General features: G+C 45.0%; 2 protein-coding genes across 6 annotated transcripts in view; one reads left to right on the top strand and one right to left on the bottom strand.

Annotated features, from left to right (window-relative positions):
- Positions 1-18,416, bottom strand: part of SBF2 (SET binding factor 2) — a 260,328-nt gene extending 241,912 nt beyond the window's left edge. For all 4 annotated transcript variants that reach the window (XM_035550135.1, XM_035550137.1, XM_035550136.1 and 1 more), the window contains exon 1: positions 13,951-18,416. In XM_035550135.1, coding sequence (XP_035406028.1) covers positions 13,951-14,917 — 967 coding nt within the window. In that variant the 5' untranslated portion in view covers positions 14,918-18,416. The remainder of the gene's footprint in view (positions 1-13,950) is intronic.
- Positions 18,417-19,874: 1,458 nt separating this feature from the next.
- Positions 19,875-22,996, top strand: ADM (adrenomedullin). Of its 2 annotated transcripts, XM_035550384.2 has the most exons (4): positions 19,875-20,365; positions 20,966-21,076; positions 21,328-21,468; positions 21,892-22,996. In XM_035550384.2, the coding sequence occupies exons 2-4, from the start codon at positions 20,979-20,981 to the stop codon at positions 22,160-22,162; spliced, it is 510 nt and encodes a 169-aa protein (XP_035406277.1). In that variant the 5' UTR covers positions 19,875-20,365; positions 20,966-20,978; the 3' UTR covers positions 22,163-22,996. The 2 variants fall into 2 exon arrangements, with proteins under 2 accessions (XP_035406277.1, XP_035406278.1); XM_035550385.2 differs by lacking the exon at positions 19,875-20,365 and having other exon boundaries at positions 20,390-21,076.
- Positions 22,997-23,817: the final 821 nt, after the last annotated feature.

Below are 23,817 nucleotides of genomic sequence, written 5' to 3'. Positions count from 1 at the left end.
TTCCCTTATTGCAGTCTCCCTCCCCATAAACAATCCACACTGCCAGGATTTTACAAGTCAAACTGCATTTCCATCGCATGCATCAGTAGCAGTAAAAATAATTTTTAAAAAAATCTTCAACCCATACTCGGAAGTTTTAAGAAACTGAAGGAATTGATTGCTTGAAATTAAAACATAATTGAAGAAAACAGAGTTGCATCCATATCCTAGCAAACAATTAAGTACCACTTTGAGTCCAAAATGAGTTAACAGAACATAACTCCCCCTTCTGAGGCTGTGACAAGCCCAAAATGTTAAGAGGGGCATAAAAGAGTATAATGTGTCTCTTACAAAGGAAAGCAGGTATTCTACATGTCAGTAAATCATGATCTTGGAAGTAACAATGCTACTTTCAGATATGTTTCCATTAGAAACAAGGTCTATGTGATCAACAGCCTTTTACCTCAATAAATAGTCACCAGTAAACCTAATCTGAAAAAAACAAGTATTCAAGACACCTTGTTGCTTGTCCAGTAGAAACATTACCAGGGCAGCAGAAACATTAGCAGCAGGGATACACAAGACAAAAGACGAAAACGCATAGAATGATCTCCTAGCAAAAATCTCCTAGCTACAATACGCAAGTGATTATTGGGCTCAGTGCTCAGTTTTGTTTTGGGGTGTTTTGTTTTATTAAAATCACTACAGGCTGCAATACAAATGTAACTGAAGCTGTTCTACACCTTTCCTTGTATATTTATACACAAAAATACAGACATACGTAACACAGATGTAATTTTTTTCTTTCAGAAAATGCAGATAATGAGCATATTAGAGGACAAGATGAGAATTCAAAATTATCCTGACTGGAGAAAGTTATGAAAAATATTGGAGTATGGCTAACAAGAAATGCAAAGCTTCAGAGCTCGGTCAGAAGAGCTGATTGCACATAGATGGGGTGGCCAATTAGCTGGGTAGCAGCTTGGTTAAAAGGGATGGAGAGCTTAAAGTAGAGTGTTAAGTGACCATAAGTGTTGTGATGTTGAAAAAAATAAAAACATCAGAGTGATGTCTACACACTAGAACTGCCTGCAAAGCCAGGAAATAACAGTGTCGCTCTTAGTATTGGCAAGATTTCATGTAAATTACTACATGCAGTTGGTCACCACACTTCAAGGAGAATAGTAATAATATGCTTAAAACCGTACCAGAAAACTACTTGAGTTAAACACTCTGAAAACCCTTCTAAAGGTCAGGCAGCGAAGCACTGGAATAGACTGACACTGTAGGCTGGAAGCCTGCTGTCACTGGAGGTTTTTAAGAATGAGTTAGACAAACATCCACCAAGACCAATGAAGGCTACAGCTTAGTGAGGAAGAATGGATCAGATGATTCCCAGAGCTATTTACCACTCTTACATAATATTCAGGACTACAGAAACCAGGGCTAAACAGGACCTCTGGGAACCGCCTAATCCATTCTTGTCCCCTAGGCTGTAAGTCCCAACACTGCAGTGTTTTCTCTTGGTTTTTCAGTTCTCTCACACAATTCAACACTTTTTATTTCTAGCTTATACTCTTGTTATCACCAGACACTAGCCTGATGTTTAAGAACTGCCTCAACTCATCCCAAGAATTGTTTCATTAAGTGACGATAGCTAAATTAGAGATCATTGTGAATGGCTTAGGATCATCTTTGCTCCTCACTGCTTGTACATTAGCTTTTATTTTTCAACACTGCATTTCATCCAAAATTTCAGTATCTGCTCATTCAGTATCAGAGTTCTTTCTGAAGACCTTCACAGTAAGCTTTAGATTCAGCTACACTCTTTTTTATTTTTATTTTTAGATTATCTGCAAATCTCACCCCCTAACTATTCAACCCCTCATTTCATATGGGATATATTTACATGTTGAACAGGAAAGGTCTGCAAAATGGACCCCAGGAATCCATGCTACCAGCCATGCCTACAAATACTGACCACTTGCTTCCTTTTTCAATTTATTCTTTGGACTGTTACCATTTAACCAGCAACAGTTTAGGTCCTTTAAAAAGGGCCCTGGACAGGAAAACTCACTGAAAATTATGATTGGCAAGACAGTGTTGACATCTTTGTCCATCTGCTTGCTGACTCTTTGAAAGAACTGTAAAAAGCACATGATGCTTTGTACTACCATATTAAGATTATTGTAGACCAAATCTCATTTTGGTAACTCCAATATATAGGATTTTAAAAAAAAATTAAATCCAGTCTTCATAAATCAATTAAACCCAATAAGACATCTAAGTTAATATTTTGGTCCTTGCAAATCTACTATCTATACTTTAGGAAGCATGGTTAGTCTCAGGTAGGGAGTACATACCAGATTTAAACAGAAGATGAGAGATTTTTCATGCTCACTAACTGCTGCTTATTTCTAGGCTTCACATGGGGATTTTTTCAAAGTTACAACTCTGTATCATTTTTCGGCAGAAGCTACATGGTCATCCTTCTGGCTTTGGAGAGGCTTTGTGTTTTTTTGTTTTTTTTTTGGGGGGGGGGTGGGCTCGGGGGGCACTATAAAAACTGTGTGGTTTGACAGAAGAGGAAGAAAAATTGGATAACTGGAATGGTGCAACTGATAAGCAAACATGAGGATGCATAACCAAAACCGACCAGAGTATCTGATCCATTTTTAGGTTCTGATGAAATATTTACCCCCCTTTTTTTCAACCTCAAGAAGAATGAACAAACCCAGTCTTTATAGAACAGAAAATTGTTTTTACTTCAAAATTATATGTTGCAGGTCAAGAGTCCTCTGCTTCAGGATTTCAAAGTATATTGGTAGCCAGGACCTAAAGATTGACAAGAAACAAGATTATTGATTTTATCGGAGAACAGGGACGGGAAAAGGGAAAGAATTTCACAATGGGAGATGACACAGCTCACAAAATTTATTATAACTTTAAGCACACAGAGAGAATAAACAGAGCACACACAACTCCATAACAAAGAAAGACTAGAGTTACCAATTATTTCCCAACATCCCATCTTCAGTCATCACAACCTTGGAACAGGGAGCACCTCCACAGTTGATTCTGCAAGACCTACGACACTATGTGTCCAGTCTGAATTAGGACTTGATTTTTTTAAGTTTATTTTTATTACTCATATGTAAATCGTAATTCTGGATTTTCTAACTTTAAATATAAACAACAGATCATTAAAATTATAGTCTTCTGAGGTAGGCCTCTAAAATCCTCGTCTCATGGTAACGAAGAACAATCCTCAGCTTTGTTTGAATTAAGCATGGAAGTAAATCAGTATCTTCTCTCTGCTACTAGACTATTAAAAAGGAACTCGGAGTGTCAATGACTATGTCTAGAGACTGGACCAGTGACGCTGCGTGTTCTTAAACTGCATACCAACATACACAAGCGAGCAAATATACAAACAAAATTAATTTAGAAAAAATGCAAAAGCATCTTACAAAGCCAGAAAGCTAGAAAGTATGTTTTCTGGACATATTTCAAGACCACACTCTCACAAAACATTAAATGCTTCAAGTGACAGTCTTGCCTCTTCCAAAAATATGGCATGTAGCAAAAGAGAACAAAATAATAAAAACGGCCTCCACAAGGGTATTTTGTTAAATATGTATGATCTCATCTCTCTTCATAATAAACACTATAAACAAAATATTTGGAAAACAGAGTACTGAAAAAACAACCTTATAAAAGTATCACTATTTGAATCAACACTGTTTATGCAGTGGCAAACCTAGTATCATTATTTATGCAGATTAATCAAACAGGAAAGAGAATCTTTTGAAAGATGAGTTTTGAATTCCAAATCATGAGCATGTGCGTTTATATGGTTTTGTTTTCTTTTTGGTTGCCTGTAACTGAAAAAACACAACACTTGCTTTGGCAGTCCTGGATTACAATGCCATCGCAGCTGACACCACAGCTTTGACACCCTAGCCCTAGAAAAACCCTCTGAGATGGTTTGGGATGTTAACACCTCTAGGTCTTTTTGCTGCTTTTCTGCTGGAAACTATCAGCTCCCCAGAGCTGGAAAAATGTGTCCCATGCTCCAACCACGTCAACACAAATTCAGGTGTCTCAGCTTAAAGCACGTTTACTGGCAGCTTGAGTCAAAATGTCAGTTCATTAGTGGAACTAGCAAGGAACCGGCACAAGTGTCCAAAATTGTTGTAGGGGTAGTTGCCTCCAGCTAAAGGGCAAATCTGAGAGTTCAACAGGCATTACCTCACATCCCTTCAGCAAAGTTGACCAGAATTCGTTGCTAAAACTTAGAATAAGTAAAATAATTACTAAAGTACCCATAAAACATCTAGAGAGGAAGCTACTTTTCCACAGCCCTATGAACTGGCTTGCATTTCTGAACACAAGCTCTAAATCCTGACTATTTATTACTACAGAAAGCATCATTTTATTTTGCACATACACCTAATTAACTTGTGTTTCGGAAATACTTCTAAAAGCATCCATTCCAAACCTTGTGCTCTCTACCATTGACAAAACTTGCTGATCATGAGAAACATGCACTTTCAGCTTCATATTTTGCCGAAGCAAGTAGGTCCTCAGAAGCATGAAATAAGAATAATTCATTAATAATGTTTCTAAGAAATGTGGGGTGAACCTCAAAGTGGGCAGTGCTCAGGCAGCAGCTCTCCCCTCCCTCAGTGCCTCAGACTAGTGCCTCAGCTACAGTGCAGGCACCCTCTATTGCTCAGATAGATGTCCCAGCTCATCTGCCTCACAAAAGCAGCCTCTGCCTAAGAGCCCACCAGCAATCAAGTGCCTGCACCAGGAACCTCCAGAAGGACCCTGCGCTCACACACCGAGCGGCAACCTTCTGAACTGCACAAAAGCCACCCCCGGCCACAGCACTCCACAGGAAGTACTATGAGTTTTCAAAGCTGAGAGAGAGGAGTATGTCGAGGGCAAATCTGGCCACTTCTACTAGACATGATGAATTCAACAACACCTTTAGACCAACCACATCAGCGTCCACTACCATCTCTGACAGGATCAGAATTGAGAGTTGTACTAAACAAAAATCAGTGAAGATTTTTTTTCACCTTTCTGCAGGTCTTGTTATTGTAAAACTCACAACTTGAAAGAGATGGGAAATAAATTAATTACCAATACCATATGGCAAAAAAATATGGTCTTAAATCAGTGTTTTAGGGTGGAAAAGTATCATTTTTCCTTTGAAATTATCCTTTCAAATTTCCAAGTTCTTCAAAAAAATCGAATTCCTCTCTTCACAAGTTACCAGTCAAGAAGAAAGGACAATGAAGTGCTTTGGTAACTTCTACTAGAATCATTTGTGTTAAACAGTTTTAAAATAGCATATGCTAACAATATAGAACAATAACAGCTTAGTCATTGCACAAGCTCCACAGACCCACTATATATGTTTCTGGGAGAAGAGGCTACTATGAAGAAATAGTTCTGCAGAAACAAAACACATGGCTTTTTCTATGCAGTTTATATTCTTATGAAATGCTGTCCCTATAATACCATTAGAAAACACAGTTTCCTAATTTACAGTTATTTAAAAAGTATGGTATGCCCATTCACCGGTACTTAAGAATTAAAAATCCATTACATTATCTTTATGCTTTGTTAATGGACAAGATCATAACCGTACTTTTTCAAAAGTCATCGGTATTTTGTTAGTAGTACAGTCAGCTTATGCTTACTGCCATTTAGGAATTACATTTATATTTCATAGAACAGAAGTCACGGAAAAGGACCAGCGTCCATATTTCTTTGTCCAAAGCACAAATATATATGTTAAGTGTGCAAATTAAAAATGTGAAAATGAAGAGTTAAATAATGCTGTGTTGAAACTAAAAGGTTTATTGTGCTATAGCTGGTGCAATGCTTTAAATACGCAAATAGCTCACAGACATAAGCCTTACTCAGGGTGTTCTAACCTCTTATTCTATAAGGTAAAATTGATATAGCTATGTAATTTATCTAATCCATTTACATAAATATAACTATTTTCAATTATTTCTAATTTAGCCAAACTAAATGTACCATCTTATGTCTCAATGCTTAGTATCTGCCTCTAACTGAATTATTTCAGAAAACTTCAGAGCAAATACTTACGCTGTTTCTAAGAAATAAGACTGGGGACAAGGACTTTTTTTTTTGACTGAACTAAAACTCTTACAAACACTCTTTTAGGCCTGAAATTTACATCAGAATCAAACCCAGCCTTTGTGTTTACATGACAAACAGATATTTATTTTAACCATTTGAAAATTTCATCTCAAATGTAATGCTTAATGGCTGTCATATCAACCCAACTAATGATCAGGTCACATGCATGCTATCAAAACGTGCTCTTGTCCAAAGCTAAGAAGAGAAGGCAATCTGAAGATGAACTTTTCTGCAAAAGCAACAACCGTGGGTTAAAGTCTGCCTAAGAACAGGAACAGAAATACAGTACTTCTTTTCACTTGAATCGAATCAGGTGACATCTTCCTTCATATAGGCTATGTGCCAACAGACGTCAATCTTGCTGGGAGCTGAAACAAAGGACAAAAGGCAGGCTACAAAGAAGAGAAGATGAAAACCAGGAGAAACCAGACTGACTGGACCAGAGGACTTAATATCAGAAAAAAACACAGAGTGGATAAAACTGCCTAAACATATTAAGAGAAAAGGGAAAGAGGAAGCAGAGGAAGAGATACATATAAGTCAGAGATTCTTCCAGGATAAGACTGGAAAACCAAACTAGAAGACATAAAGAACTCCAAAATACCCGAATACTCCAAACATAAGCAGTAAGAGCCACCAATGTCATACAGAGCAAGGGGTCACAAGATACATAAAGTGATATGCAGCCCACTACAGAGCTGAGAGAGGAAAGGACACTGCCAAGTGACAGCACTCAATACTACTGGCATTAATAATTATGCCATTTGGCAAAAGTAACTCTATGCAACCCATTTTCCAAAGCACATTTTTCCACAACTGAATTCAAAATTCTAGAGAGGAGTCACCATCCCTTTGCATCTGCAAGTATCTGTGAAAACCTCTGCCAGAATGTCTCATCTTCCTTTGAGTTACTATTCCATTAGATCCAACATACAAGTCTGTACTATTTCAACAGACATTTCCAATCTTGCTGAAGACTTGTCCAAGTATCAGATAATGAATTTTCTGTGTTTTAAGTGTTTTTCACTCATATGAAGCTACATATAAGTCACATTAAAAGGATGTTATTCCTACCTTTTTTTCCTAATCTCCAAGTACTTGATTTTGTAATCTTAATAATATTCCTTTGTCTCTTTTTATCTCTTGAGGCCCTCCAGAGTCCAATGTGGTTTTATATACAGCTGTCATGAATTTGCATCCAGAATTATGACAATTTTATACTTTCTGTATATTAGCATTCCTCTACTACAGCTACACAAAACCTGTGTGTACTACCACTGGTTCTGGCAGCAGTACTAAGCATCTGTCACCTATGTCCAGTTTAAAAGAAAATTTGTGATCAGTTACTTTACCTTGAGCCCAAGAGTACTACAAAGCAAACAAAGTGAAACTGCATTAATTGATTTCATCATTTCATATATCATTTGTAGAAAATTAGAAAATTGAGAACTGTTAACATCAGAGATGTGAAATCATGTCACTAATAGATAGCAATGACAAGCATCTTGTTGGCTCAATGAGCAGGGATTTAGCTGTCAAATCCAAATCAATGCTATTTGGATGGTCTTTGACTTCAGATTATACCACTGACACCAAAGGAATCATCTATTTCAACAAGTACATATAAGTGGAATACAAGCCCCAAAACACCAAACTGAAGAAAATGCATCAACAGAGTTCATTATTAGAAATAATTATTTTCACTATATAAACAATGAGCTGCAAAATCCCATGTTACTGCAAAGGAGTAAAAGAACAGATGAACTGAACGGAGGGCTTCCTAATTACCAGTGTATATTTGTAAGATGCAACTTACACTGATGTTTATTAAGGTTGAACAGTGAATCTACTGTTCCACATGTAAATGATTCCACAGTGACTGTGGTTTTCCTTTGTTTTTCACTTCGTAAGTACCAGTAGCTCAGGAGGTGGTTGGTGTTTTAAATTCTTGTCAGTGAACTACCACAGCAGAAAAATTATCTTCCCCAGTGTTGTAAGATAAGGCTGTTATGTTTGTGATGCTGTAGGAGTTAAATGCCACTCTCATTGTCCCCCACTGAAAAATATGCTTGCAGTTATAGAAGGCCAGTGCTTAAACAGTATTCAGGCTTGCATAACAAACTGTTTTCCATGAACATGCTGCATGAAAAGTGTCTTTTTGTTAGGTAATCCACAACATTAATCCAGGACAGAAAAGGGAAAAGAGATTCTTTATTGCAATTTAGCCTTGAAACCTCCCCAAAGACAAGAAATGTTACTTCCCTCAAGAAAATCTGTGTCCTTATGTTTTAGGAGAAATTAAGATAGCTTACACCATAAACATTCAAACCTCGCGAATGTCTCAGTTTAAATGAATAGGCAGAAAAAAAAATATTGCTACTGCTGCTATGAAGGCAAGACCAAGTGAGCAGAGAGTTTCAAATACAAGTTCTTCAGAAAGATTCAGTAACAGACATTTGCAGGAAAGAAAAGTTAAAATGAACTGTGTTAATTTTTTTTCTGAAATGTTAGTGAATCTATAAATCAAAACAACAGTAGCTTTTTCCTGTTTTTTGTCAACATTACATATTAGAATCTATAGCCTGAATACATTCAAGGAAGAAATGCTACCAGAAAAATACTGTTTTTTTTTCCTCCAAGTAGCTTTTCAAGATAGCCTTATCTTACAAGGAAAAAAAAAAAAAAGCAGCAAAAGTGTTCTTCTCTCATTCTGTTTTTCTGTTTCTGTGTGGTACAAGGGAGACTGTTGTATCAAAAGACTAACCCAAGCAAGAACAAGGTTACAAGAGATACCTTCCTACATTAGAGCAACTAATTTGCTTGGAAAATGTTTAGGGCACTCGTGCCCTTCTTCAGCCATACCCAGCCACAGTAATCTCTTGCCAAAACGCAGATACTTATATATCTGCATTCTGATTCAGTTCTGATGCTACAGCTAATGCTTCACTAAACTACAGTTACAAGAAAGATTCTTCCTTTTGCCACAAAAGAAATAATCTAGTTTTTATGGTCTTTTTTCACTTTGAGATTTGCATGTTCAGATCTAGATCACACTTGAATCAAATTAAGCTCCAGCACAGGTAAGAAAACCACTGAAGTAACTACTTGATACCCTTATTTTTCTACTTGTTCTATTTTACAAGAATTGCATATTAAGACACCAAGAAATCATCCACTCCTTATATATGTGCTAGCCCAGTGGAATGCCCAACTATGAATACACAATAAATATACCCCCCCAAAAAAAAACATCTTTTCATCATATTATATGCTATTTAACCCCCAAAATGAAAATAATACTTTTTCACAGGCAAAATCTGCCCATGGAAAGAAAAAAAAAAAAGAAAAAAGAGGAAAAAAAGAACAGAAAAAAAAACAGTATCAGACAATTGCATTTAGGAATTTCTCCCACTCTATCAGTAATCACTTATCTAGTTTCAAAACCCATTAGGATATGAAACTAGGTTAGACAAGAAAGGCTTCCTTGAAAAGAAGCTGATAAAAATCATAACAGAAACAACCACAACAGAGCCTACACATTGTATCAGCATTTATCAGTTATGACAACAGTCAAATGAAACTGCTATAAAACTGTTGCAAGCCTTACACCTTCTGCCATACGCATTACAACTACACACAACAAGGAAGAACATTAAAAAAAACAGCAGAAAAGTCTCACAGAAAACATTCTCTCCCTCTCACAGGTGTGTACAAAACAGCATCCTATAGCAAGACCATTATGGGTGCGTGGGCAGAATAAACAAATCCAGTATTTAGTTCTCTCTTCATTAATCCTACCTTACAGTTTCTGAGACAAGAAAGACACACAATGTTGTCTCTTACTTTTTACATGTGCCACCATGTGGAAATTCAAGTGATAAATTTATGAGTATAGTTTTATACCAGCAAAAACAAAACCAAACAAAACAAAAAAAGCATTTTCTCATGCCCTTCTATGATCTTTGCAAACATCTGTGTTCTTCCTAAATCTCATCCACATTCCATTATTCAAACATATGAAATGGAAACTTTTGGTGCAACACATCAAGTACACTTCAAAATTGATGGAAAAACAAAGTGGCTATACAGTAGGGACTTCTGGGATTTTGTCCTGCTTATAACCCAGAGCCTCCATTTTCTAGCACATCTGTTCCCTTCAAAGAGCCTTCTGTAAATGCCTTTTGCAGCAAGTTATGTAACAGCTTTATATTGCACTGATATGTTGGAGAAAAATGTTATCCCCCTTAGTAAAGGTCCAGGTGAATGCAAAATAAACACAGTAAAGCAATCGACCTTGGTGTATCACTGAAATCCTTCACGTTTCCATTGTTAAAACAAGCAGGGAAAATTTATTAAATCTGGTTTCTCCACCTCTGCCAAGGAATGAACACAAAAGTCCAGCAGGAACTACCACTATCATGATTTTCTGTAGTGGTTCAAAATCAGTTTTAAAATATATAGTACCAATAACTATGATAAATTCAAGTTTATTTTCATGGGGAAAGGTATGGACAAAGTAGTTTTTAAACAGAAATATAGTCAACTGTGTCTGAAATAGATAAAAGGCTAGGTGATTGAGATCATCCTTTAAAACAAAGATTTTTTCTTCACTTCCTAGGTGCCTGAAAGCCTACTGACATCTAAGCAATCAATGGCAAAGCTCATTCTCCACTCCTGCTGATCTCCATACATCTTGCCAGGCATAAATAAACCGCCTGTTCCATGATCTACTTTTAGGCACCCACAGTACGAAGGAGAGAGAGGCACCTGACGAAAAGCTTTGTGCTCAGGGTTCTAGGATGATTCAAGCTGAAACAAATTCAGGCTGCAGTGACTTATGCTCCTGTTCCTCCTTTATGCTGATCCTGCACTCATCTGATACCCTGATAAGTAAACTGTGTTTGAAAAATGAGCAGAAAACTAACTCAGAAAAAAAAATAAAATAAGTCACATAGACAAATTAGTCAGCAAGAAGGGTCCTTCTGACAGGTCAGCATCCTAGAGTGGGCCATCAGAAGGTCCACCAACAGTGTTAGTGCAAGTGAAGGGAAGACTTAACAGGGATGGCCACGAGGACTGCACTAACAGCAATTTACACAGACCCAGATAGTAACAGAAATGAATTTTGCAATGTTTGAGATACAGATACTCTCTTTGGTTCATTTGAGGACAAGAAAAACATTCTCCAATCATTTTGGATAAAAACTTTTAACATCAAAATCAAAGTTTTTCCACTACAGGAAAATCTAGAACCCCACTCCCAAATTGCACAAGACCACAAATGCATAATTTTAGATACTTATAGTGAATGTTTTTTAATAAAGCTACATAATCTGATAAACTAGAAAATATGGTTTGCTAGACTAACATGAAAAAAACATCTTCGCCACATTTTCAATACACTGCAGATATTGGCACATGTAAATAAATCCATTTAACCCATCTGAAATCGGGACGGATAATGGCTACTGTAGAAAGAGACAGAAGAGGCACGAGAGCTTTTGGGGGCTAACAGTCATTAATATAAACATCTTTTCTTACTAACTTCAAGTGCATATTATCCAAACTGTTGCTGACATATAGGTTGGGGAAAAAGGGAAAAATTACAGGATTTTTGTTTGCTTGTTTATACAAAGATATTCCATACCTTATCCTTGAAAAACAATACAAAATATGATTACACTCAAAATTAAAATCAAATGTATTTAAACCAAGCCAGAATACTGTTGAAAATAGGAAGAAGAAGAAAAAAAAAAGAGAGAACATAATTAAAAACCTAAAAGATTCACAGGTAATAAGTCCACAGTCCCAGAAACATATGCTCCTGCTTTTTCATTGAGAAGGAAGCATAAACACATCAAGTAAGCTATGACTTTACAAGAAAAAGAAAGGTCAGTACTCCATGTGTTATGGGACTGGATGTGGGGGTAAAGGAATTTGGAAAACAATGCATGCCTAGTCTCCAACAGAATGTTGTTTCTTCAAACATTTTTATTATGAAGCATTAAAGTAGCAAGAAGTAATTTAAATAATGAAGTCTAAATAGTTACTTTCTGGGCATGACCTTTAAAAATTAAGGTTTTGATCCTGGACTTATTTCTGGATCTGCTCAACTTCATACATACAAGCAATTCTACTAAACTTAAGACAATTTATGTACAGGAAGCTAAACACGTGCTTCAATACTACAGATGAAGACATTCCGCCAACATAAAGCTTTCCAATATAATCTGCAATTTTATTCCACATAGTGGCTATGTCAGACCGATCATAACCTTTAAGAGGGCAGTCTACTTCCTTTGCCTCCTCCTGGATTTTTTGTTTCTTTGTTTTGACTTGGGCTCTCTAATATTGCAGGGAAAAATGTTCCAAACAGCAGAGTGGAAAGACGTTATTTCAGACAAAGTGTTCTCCATTTCAAATGTCTTGTAATTTTGCCACTACAGTTAGGACAAGTCTATTTAAAGTGAGTGGAGGAGGAACCACACCATAATTACTGTAATAATACTGGTATAGTAAAATCCTGGAGACTCTTGGTACAACTTTGTGGGCAACTATATCTTTAAACACATAGATACCATAATTTCTCTGAATGTTATCTTTCTGAAAAACAAAGAGATCTTATTCTAATAGTTTATTACCTAATATTTTACAATGAACAAATATAGTCTCCAAGCAATTGCCACTTCAAAGAATAACATAGAGTAACAAACTTGAGTGTTGTTTGTTTTATGTACAGCCAAATAAATTAAGGAACATTCAACTGTTTAGAATACTATTTTATTGACAACATACATTCAAAAAATCATTCTGAAATACCCAGCACATGCACGTATCAGTTGGCAATCAGTTCATTTTCAAATCAGTTCACATACTGATTTCGGGTCTTTTCAGCAAAGGAGTGTGACATTACCAAAACAGAAGATTACACAACTGAAGCTACTCTCATTACCCACAAAATGTTAAGAGATAACACCACTCTCCTTTCTTCCGAGCAGACAAAAAACAAGAAAACGATCCCCTAAGAAAAGCAGCCATTCCTGAACAGCCTACTGAACGCACAGTGCTTCCCGAGGTGTCAGCAGCGGCACCTCTGTAATCACCGGTTAACTGAAAAGCTGCAAACCCCCAGTTGAAACGGCCAAAACCCCTGTCGCTTTCCACCATCCCTGTCTTCGTTTTCCTTTGTGGCTGCGTGTGTACGTGCCTCAGCTAAGAGCACAAAGAAGACGGGGGCCAGCAGTCGGTATCGCTGCTTTCTGTGCAGATCACTCGGGAAAGAAGCGCGCAAGAGCGCTCCCGCTGTCCCCGCGGGAGGGGCCGCTGGCTGCCGGGCGGGTCCCCAGGCGCCGTTTGTCGCGGCCCCGCTGCTCGAGAGAAGCGCTGCCGCTAACAACGGCGAGGGGCAGCGGGACGAGGCTGCGGGGCCGGGGCCGGCCAGGTGGGCTGAGGCCGCCGGGCGGAGGCGAGGCCGCCCCGCCGCCCGGAGGTGCCGCGGCCCGGCCGGGAGAGCAGCCCCCCCGCTTCCTCACCGCCCCACTCCGCCTCGGGAAAGGGGGCTTCACCCTCCCGCGGCTCCCAGCCCGCCGTGCCCCTCGCGGGGGGAAGGCCGGCGCCGTCGCCCCCGGGCGCCCTGCTCCCCGCGGTGCGGCCCGGGCGCCGTGTGCGCGCCAGTCTCCTCCTCCCGCGGCCCCGCCGGAGGCGGGAGGGGGCCGGGGCCGAGCAGGAGAGAGGGGAGGGGGGAAGAGGCCAGGACGGCGGAGCAGCCCTGCGCGCAGCCACACCTACCTGTCTTCTCGTGGTCATAGCCCACCACGATGAAGTAGTCGGCCAGCCTGGCCATGGCTGAGAGGGGCCCGTCTCGGGCCTGGCCACCCCTGCTGCGGCGGCGGCGGCGGCTCCCGGGCGGCTCAGCATCCTCCCCGGCGCGCCCGCCGCAGGACAAGCGGCACCATCTCAGCCATGTTGGAGGCGCGGGCGCGCTGTGCGCCTGCGCGCCGCCGAGCCCGCTGCGCCGTGACCCCGCCGGGCTGGGCGTGGGCTGCGGGATCGCCGGCGGCACGCGGATGCAGTGGCCGCTGTGGCCCCGGTCCGGCCGCGCTGCCCCGGGCCAGGCGAGAGGCGAGCGGGGCCGCTGGAGGCCTTGGGACCGCCAACCCCCGCAGCAGATGCTACCCTCGGCCGGGTCCCTCCTGCCCGCTGCGGTCTTTGTCTCCTCGCAGCGCCACGGGCTGTCCGTCCGGTGAAACACCCACCCCCCGGGCACCGGGTATTTTCTGCAGCAATGGTGGCGGGCCCGGGCAGCCCCTAGTGCGGCGGTGTGCGCCCAGCTCTCTGCCAAAAGCTCGGTGTGTGAGCGGGGCTTTGCCCGACGCCCTGCGGCGGGGACCTCTGAGAGGAGCTGGCGGGGGCGGGGGCCGGGGCCACGGCCCCCCTCAGCCTGTGCGAAAATAAAGCGGGCTGCGAGCTGCGGCCGGGAGCTCTTCCTGGGGAATCGTGACCCACATTTCCAGGATGTTTCCTGTTCACGTTTTGTCCGGGATGCGCGGAACATGTCGCTGCCGAGAGGAGGTCCGACTGCGACGGCGCTAACTGTCCCAACGGCTGGGCGCCGACTGCCCCAGTGGCCGGGCGCTAACGGCCCCAACGGCCGGGTGCTAACGGCTCCAACGGTCGCGCGCTGAACGCTCCAAGGGCGCCGTGCCCGCCTTGCCCGCCGGCCGCCTGCCAGGCAGCCGCGCGGCGGGAGCAGCATTCGGGCCCCGCTCTCCCTCACGGCGACCGCACCGGCGGGGCAGGGGCAAGGCGGGCGTGAAAGCGAAGGCTGCGGCGCCCTGCCCGGCCCTGCGGTGCGGAGCGGAGCGCGGCTGCCCGCTCCCGCCGGCTGCCCGGCCTCCCGCCCGACGCGGCCGCCCCGTCAGTGCGGGTCGCGGGGCTTGCGCCGGCGTTCCGGGGATCGGGCTCGTCGCCCTCCCCGCCTCCGACGTGCTGCTTTGGGGCGCCCCGCAAAGCGGCGGGGAGAGGTCGCGCTGCTTGTTCGTAACGTGCATGTGAGGCCGGCACCTTTTAGACTCTTTACCCTCAAAAGCCCGACGGGCTTGCCAGCAGTCGCAGAGATGCTGCTGATAAACAGGGTGTCTGCCAGTGCGGTGCTTGGCTAACTGGCTGAGAGTCTGCCAAAACATTATGATAAGCTTCCATGTACGTCCTGTTTGACAGCACAGAGAGAACAAACAATACAAAGGACATCAGTCACACCACAGCGAGGAGCTGCAGCAGCCGCGGTGCACATGGAAATTCAGCAAATTCACTGAAGTTGCTCCTGACCATCCACCATTGAGAAGGACCCAGCAGTTAGTCACTAGCAGTTTCACAGAGACATTTCTGTTTCAAGCATGCAATACTTACACCTCCTGCTTAGCTGAGACATAGCAATGCAATGTCTTGCTGATAACCCAGGGGCAAATTAGCTGGGAAGCTTCAAGAATCAATTACAATGTTCTTGCTCGTACCTTCTCACAGAAGGACTGCAGTCAAAATCTCCTTCAAACAATCAGCTTCATGGCTTAACTATTTTCAAGTCAAACTCCATGTAGGAAGATCTAAGGTTTAATAAATTGCTTATTAACTTTGGAAATAACATATATATACATCGAAAAAATTGGAAATACTTTTCAAGAGATGCACGCTGTGGGGTCAGTTACTTCCTATATTAGGCAGGAGCTAGAAGGAATACCTTTCTTAAATTACACATAGGCTTTTTGGACCGTGATCCTGTAGGCTTTAATGACTGAGACCCAGAAAGCTGCTTTCAAAACAATGAGTTTTTGGATTAAAGCATTTCTGAAGTAGCAAAAAAGGAATGCAAATATTAATGAAGCCACATATTGCTGGTGAAGTGGACAAGGATAAGGCTCAGCGCCATAACTCCTAGGGGTGGACACTGCAGCTGTTCAACAGCACAAAGCCAGGACATGCAACAGTTTATGAAAGCACAGGATAATGTTGTGTGTAGCTAAACCTGGAGAGAAAGTTTAGAAACGCTAAGAAATTACCTAATTTGGAGCTCAAACAGAACCTTAGGGTTATCATATCTGCACTCATAAAATGGTTCAATATGCAATGACAAATCTCAGTACTTAAGTCTCACTTCTCTTTTAAGCCAGCACCTCTGGGAGGAGAATACCACCTAAAAATTTTCTCAGGGCATTAACAAATGCTAGATCAAGAGGAAAATATTACTTATTGAGTCCCCAATAGTACTAGCACCCACTTTACATACAGCCTTGTTCCTTCTTCCATCTAGACCAATACAACCAAAGCTTGGTTAGTCTATAAAGCAGGTCATAAGAAGTGGCATGTCTTAGGTACTCGTGACAGGAAGGGCACCGTTCATCTGGGCTCCAACACAGTTGTTTGGCTGCGTACCTGCATGGACACCAAAAGGATTCAGTCAGCCGTAATTTACTTCCTTAACTTCCCTTTAGTAGAGGGTAATCTAATATTCTTATAGGACAAACGAGGAAGTGGAGCAGACGTTGTTTGCTCGCTTAAAGTCTAATGCAAAGTAAACTTTCATCCAGACCACCAAAAATAAAATTCCCTCTGTTCCAGCAGAGTAGCTTGGCTGCTACCGGGCCATGAAGGGGTTCCTAGAGCAGCAGCTGTGGGTGGACACCAAGGCCTAGGTCTCCAGCAGGACCTGGGCAAGAACTGTGGGGCAGTGTCCGCCCCCCAGGAGACAGAAAGCATACAAGGGATAATGTTGCAGCACTCAGACTATGTGCTTGGCACCAAAAAGATGTGAAGGTTCTCAGCAGCTTGTACAGTCAACTTCTCCTTCAGCAAGTATGAAGGTCACATTCAGCCTGCAGTCCCTTAATCCAGTGTCACCCATCAGTTTAGTGACACCCCTTACCAGAAGAGGAAAGCAGCCATGACCCTGAGCAGTTTTTCTCTGCCAATATGCATCTCCCTCACTGAGGAGGTTTTGTTTAGCATACTCAAACCTACCAGACATGAGGCACACTGAAACCATCACATTTCCAGTCGGACCACTGGAGATGGAATTGTCCCTTGTCACTGTACCCTTGACACAGTACACTGTCTGAGTACATGCACCAACAGCGAGGCTTTTCTGTGTGGAGCTTGACAAGGGTTTTACACGCTTCATAGGGTGTCGTTCTTCTGCTAGTATCATCTTTGTGCTGATTTCATACAGCCTGAAGTACAATCAAGTATATTCATACTCATTGCCTATGAATTCAGTGAAGTTTGTACCAACCTGGAATGAAATATGCAAAAGCACTCCCACTGGCTTCAAATAACAATTTTCTTGCATAATCAACATAGAATATTTGCCTCAAACTTATTTGCCATTGATGCCTGCAGGTGTTAAGACCTTTGCTTTTGGAATAAAACTTCACCTGAATAAAATACTGTACAAAAGAGCACAAAACAGCAGGGAGATCCTCACAATCTCCCTGCTAGGTAGATGTTGTAAAATTTTCTGTACATACAGCAATACTGAGAGGTTGAATGACATGCCCAAGATAATCAGTAAACAAGTACAAGAGCCGGATGTTTCTCCAGGCCAACTTCTCTGTGATAGATGAGGCAGCACCCAGAGGAGAGCCTACACTTCTTGAAAAGAGCCCAGTCTTGCGGAACTATGTGGCATTGCCTCAGAATAATACTTTGCCAAAAAAAAGTCCACAGAACACTCTGTATCATTTTTTTTGAAATGTAAATAGCTATTTACAAAGTAATTTTTTATGAAGCAGAACTTGTTACTACCTCATTGCACAAATTCAGTGACTATTGCTCATTTTCAAGCTGCTTGGGAATGCAAGTGCTGAGGAAGAACAAAACGAGCATCTGAACTGAGAATGTGATGTTTTGTGTTAGATTTGAAACCAGCTTTACCTGCTGAAGCCCTTTCACAAATCACGTCAGCAACAAACTGCAGCTTGCCTGATCATTTATGTGCCAAAGTTTGCCCACACGCAAAGTTGAATGAGCTAATTTTGTGTCACTAAAATGGCCATTGTAGTCAGCATGGCACTCACATGTGACTTGTCTTAATAGTATTATTATTCCTAAACCAACGTAGGATTCTTTCTGCATTGTTTGCCTAAGAGTATACAAAATGCACTTCCCTTTTGGCCAAGGATTCTAATGAGGGATTTTCCAGCATTTTGGGAAGTGTGGGATTTTTTACTGGAACAAGAGATTTAAATTAAATCAAAGCAATGCCCGTGACACAAAATCCTGCCTTCTCATTCAGAGAAGTTAGATTCAGTTCCAGCTTCTGCTGATCAAGTAAACGTGCAGACTCCCTCGAGCCTGAGCTGCCTCATGAGGTCTCGGAAGGCCGCTCACTGTGATGTGGTGCAGTTGCGCGGCTCCGCTCGCGACACCGTCCCTCTCTAGGCCACCTCTTCCCCCGTTCTCCCCGGGAAAGAAACCGAGCCCCTCGCTCGGTGCACTTCTGCTTCGGAGCACGGTCCGCGTGGAGGGCAGCGGGGCTGCGGCTCCGCGGGACCGCCCGAGCCAGCGGCGGAAGGGACGAGGCAGAGCCCGGGGCTGCCCGGCTCTCGCAGCCGCCTCCCGCCCCGTGCTCCGGCCCGGCAGGTGTGGCGCAGGAGCGGATCCGGGCTTGCCCCAGAGGCCAGCTCCCGGCCGGGGAAACGGAGCGGGGGTGCAGGGTGACCGCCAGCCGTGCGCTGCCCCTCCGGGGCGGCAGCGGGCAGGGCGAGCCGCTGCCACCAGCTTGCCCCAGTCGGGGGGGGCCGGAGCCGGGAGCCCCCGGGGGCCCTGCTGCTGCTGGCGAGGGAGGCGGCAGCTCCCACCGAGTGAGCCGCGCGTAGGGAAGTGTCAGTCATCCCCTCGCACATACCTCTCCGGGGTGTAGCAGGCAGCGCGGCTACCTAGCAAGGCAGAGTCACGAGCACGTAATTCACCTGATCTCTGAAACACCGCGCTCGCGGCGAGATGCGGGCGAAACACCCGGCACACGCAGCCCGGGGCCGGCTCCGGCCGGGCGCGGGGCGAGGGGCGCTACCCCTGGCCCGGCGGGGAGGAAAACCAGCCCGGCCGCGCCCGGCTCTGCACCCCCTGCGCGGCGAGAGCTCTGCGGGGCCGAAGCGCCACGGGGCGCAGATGATACAGGCTGCAAAAAACAGGTTTTGCCTCCGGTCAGCCAGGAGAATGCTGTTAGGGCCCCCGGTCCTGGAGACGTTCGGGCACTGGTTTAGCAGCGGAGCCGGTGAAGTAAAGGCAGTCATGTACACCGAGCTGCGGCACCCGGCGAGCTGCGCAAGGCTTCCTTGGAGCCGTGACCCCGCGCACCTCAGGTGCCTTGTGTTTGTGGCAGCGGCACCGCTCCCCTTGGCCGAGGGCACAACGTGCGCTCCTACCTTCGCCTTCCAAACCCATTGAAACTGATTGATTTGAACGGATCAAATACATCAATAACACTTTATTAGATGAAAAATGCACCTACGTTGAGTCATAAATATTAATGACGGCTGATTTGTCACCTCTTAGCTTATGTAAAGAAGGCTGACATTCATTATAGTTACTCATTACAATTCACGTTGTCCAAATATGGATTTATTTGTGAAACCTTGCTGTTTTTTGGATTTGCATGGATCTTGAAATCGATCGGGTCCGGTTCCTATGCTCCTCCTTCCCCCCACCTGAGGTTAACGTGCCCGAAATGAGAAATCACGGCACAGACCGTGCAAACTTACTTCTGTACTATACCGACAGTTAAAACCACTGTCCCCAGCAAAACAGAACGAGGGGCTTAGCAGCTTTTGCAAGTTATGCCAGGACTCGGGTTCCACACCTAAAAGCTGTCGTTATAATTCATAAAGTACCACGGGGGGGTGTTGAAGATAATTTACATGAATCCTCCAATTTTTCCCCCAGGATGGGTTGCCCCCAGTCCATGCTAGAACGATTAAGCAGTGCCTGGGATGTGGGGGTGGGGGTAAGTGTCAAAGAGAAATCGCCCAGCCAGGCACGCCAAGGTCCACCCACTTCCCCCGCGCTGCGCTATAAAAGGGAGCGGTGGAGCGCAGCTCGGCAGTGGTTGCTCCAGACACACAAAGACAGAGCTCTCGCTCCTCAGGAAACCCTGCGAGTTCGGATCGCTACTGCAAGAACGTTTGTCTCAGTGGATTAGCCTCACTGTCAGGTAAGAGTTTTGTTTGTTTGTTTGTTTGTTTGTTTTTTCCCTAAAAAAAAAAGATGAAGGGGAGGTGGAGAGGAAGTGGAAATCTGCTAAATCTGGGCTGTTTTGAAGAGCTTGAAGTTACGCTGCAGAGCCTTGCACTGGCTCTTGGCATCAGCTGCAGTTTACAACATAAGGTCCAGAATTAGCTAGTTCTGCGTGTGAAGCGAGAAGATGAGCTATCGGGGATAAACTTCCAGGCAGCAAAACACTTCTCGGAGTTGGGAAACGATGCATCTGAAAGCCAGCTCCCTCTAATCTCGTGGGTTTGCTGAATCCTAATGCAAGCCGCTGGGGGTATTCTGGCAATCCTGCTGGTTTTCAGCCGCCTGTACAAGTAAAACTCTCGACAAATGTAAACTTTAGAGGCTCTGTTATTTACTCTGCGATAAGTTGCTGAGCAAATACTAGCTTTTGGTTCACATCGCACACAAAGTTCCCGGTAGGCTGGGGGCTCTACCGAGGGAAGAGGTTCTCGGAGCCACCGAAAGAAAAAGAAACGGACAGACCTTATTTGGCTTATCTTAGCAAACATGCTTATAAATTCTCTTCTCTATCCACCAGGAGTTCAGCCAGAATGAAACTGGTTCACGTAGCCCTGCTCTATCTCGGCTCTGCGACCTTCTTCGGGGTGGATGCTGCAAGGGTGGACGTAGCGACAGAGTTCAAAAGAAAGTGAGTATGGGAGCACGCCCAGCCGCTCTTGGAGCCTCCGCGCCCCAGCGCCGGGCTCCGGCTGCGACCAGAGGGACCGGACTCCCTGCGGGAATTGCACAGGGCCGCGTGCCCTTTCAGGAAGCATCCCCAAAAAAGTCCGGAAAATCTCAGCGCTGGCAAAGATTATCGCCCCTCGAATCTGTTTGGCTTGGCTCCCGCCCTGCAGGCTTGCACTAACAGGCTGTCCTCTTCCTTTGCGCTCCTTTCAGATGGACGAAATGGGCACTGAGCCGAGCCAAGCGGGACGTGAAGCCCTCGGGCGCGCTCCGAGCTCTGGGAGCAGCCGCCGCCGTGCAGCCACTCGTACGGCCCCAGGACGTGAAGGAGGATCCCCGCGTCTCGCATCCCAGGTAACTTCCAGCTCGAACCCTCCGGGCTCGGACACTTGCTCAAGCCAGCAGAAAGTTTCCGGGTCCCCTCGTTTCCGGGTGTTTCGGGTCCTTGCTGCAAATCCCCGAGCCCCGGAGACAGCTCCTGCAGGGAGCCGCCTCCCTTTCCCCGCGCTCTTCAGCCGGCGGAAGATAGCAGCGCTTTCACTGCGAAAGCCAAATATAAATAGTAACTTGAGCTCTGGATCCCTAGATAAAGTAACGGCCACAAAACGGCGGGGCCTCTCCTCCCGTGGGTAGCGAGCTCTGCCCCGCGCTCGGGTCGCCCCTCTCCCGCCGCTCGGCGGAGGGCAGGGCCGGGGGGGCTGCACGGCAGGTCTCCTGCCCTCTCCTCCGGGCCCCACCGCGCCGCTCTCACTCCTGCTCTCTCTTCCTGCCTCACAGCAGCCGGGAGGATGCTCACATCCGCGTCAAGCGCTACCGCCAGAGCATTAACAGCTTCCCCCACTTTCAAGCCATCCGCACGGGGTGCCGCTTCGGGACGTGCACGGTGCAGAAGCTGGCCCACCAGATCTACCAGCTGACCGACAAGGATAAGGACGGCGCCGCCCCCGTCAGCAAGATCAGCCCCCAGGGCTACGGCCGCAGGCGGCGCTCCCTGCGCTCCCCCCGGACTCTGCGGGCGCTCCCCCGCGCACCCGCGCTGGGGGTGTGAGCGCCTCGGCCGGCTGCACTCAGGCACAGACACCCCGGGAGCTCGTGGAGGACTCGCGGAGAGCGTCCGTTCGGGCGGGACCCCGGCGCGCCCTCCCGGGGCCGGGGGCGGCGGGGCAGCGAGGACCGGCGGGACGCGCCGCCGGTGGTGCCGCCGCCGAGGGAGCTGTGAGAGCCCCGCCGGGGCGCTCCCGGTCTCCTCGCCCTCCCCGGGCGAGGCCCCGCCGCCGCCGCCTGGGGCTGGAAGGCGGCCGCCCCTCGCGCCGTGCTCGCCGCCGGGGGCCGGGACCGGGCCTTCGTCGCCGGGAGGCTGCGCCCTGCGCTGCCCGGCTCCGGCCGCCCCGAGGAGGGGCGCTCGGGGGAGCCCCGCAGCCGGCCCCCGGGCAGGCCAGGTCGCCCCCACCTGCTCTACCCTCTGCGCTATCTGCACCCGGCAGGGAATCGGACACTCACTAGTCCCTGCGGGGACTGCGATATACTTGAACGTCACAGAGAGGAAAAGTGCAATTGTACGTGGTTTTTGTTAATTATGTGCGGTGCGGTGTGTGTGGATCATGAGATACGTATCGATATTTAAGATTGTCCTGTGTCATGTCCTGTTTGTATCTTTTTTGGAAAATATATTTTATTTTTATACGTTTATATATATATATTGCATATGGGCATTTTAAAACATTGTAACCCCTCTATTTTTCATATCGTGAATGTCAAACGTTGTTAAACTCTTTTTCCATACCTTTTTTATCTCGCATTCCAGACTGGTGAAAGATGTAGAGAATGTATCAGCTGTTCTCCATGGGTAATATGTGAAATAAAGTAAACACTATTACGTAAAGCTTTTCTGTCATTTTTAGTAGGGGCAGGTGGTGAAGATGAACGAACCCTTACTTTCTGCAGTCCTACCCTTACCTACCTGGCATGGCAATGCTGTGACAGCCTGAAATGTGGCAGATACAGACTTTGTTAGCAGTTGCCTTATCTAGTCAAATAAAATAAACTCAAAAGCGTGCACGTTAAAATCCCAGGGCAAAGCTGTTGAGAAGGCTCTAAGGCCTCTTTTACCCACATGTCCCAGCCAGGGCTGAAACGTGTCACAGCTTGGATTGATCGCGCAAGTTTATTTTTTGCCCTAATTAATCAGAGAAACAACTGCACACTTCAACATTGCACAACAAAGTAACAGATTTATTGAGGGAGCATGTTCCAAAAATGGTCATAGCAGCTTCCAAGGTTATTTATGTTGAAGGATTTCCTGGGCCACAGTTCAGGTTAAAGTTAAACGGTGACCGGTTCAGTGTGGGCAGTGTTTTTCATCTTGGATAAAAGCTTAGCATTAGGGATTTTGTTGTTTTGTTCTTTTTTTTTTAAACAAATTCCAGCCACAGACCAGAAAACAAATGTGAAACTGAACCTTATTAATGCACCAACAGCACCATCTATTGGTGTCGACTCTTCATCCTTCAACAAAACAAATCCCTAAAAAACTAAACAAGTGTATTTGAGTAACATTTTGGATCAAACGTACCATTTCCCCTAAGGCATATGTCTCTGAAGACAGTGGACATAGACAGAAGAGGGTAAGGGAACAGAAGCACTAAATGCTGCTAGAAGAAATTAAGTGGGTGTATTTTTTATTATTTTTTTTTTACCTAAGTG

Source organism: Cygnus atratus, chromosome 5, assembly GCF_013377495.2.
Source record: "Cygnus atratus isolate AKBS03 ecotype Queensland, Australia chromosome 5, CAtr_DNAZoo_HiC_assembly, whole genome shotgun sequence".
Classification (NCBI taxonomy): domain Eukaryota; kingdom Metazoa; phylum Chordata; class Aves; order Anseriformes; family Anatidae; genus Cygnus; species Cygnus atratus.
The sequence above is the reverse complement of the archived record's forward strand: the minus strand, read 5'-3'. Positions and strand labels throughout refer to the sequence as shown.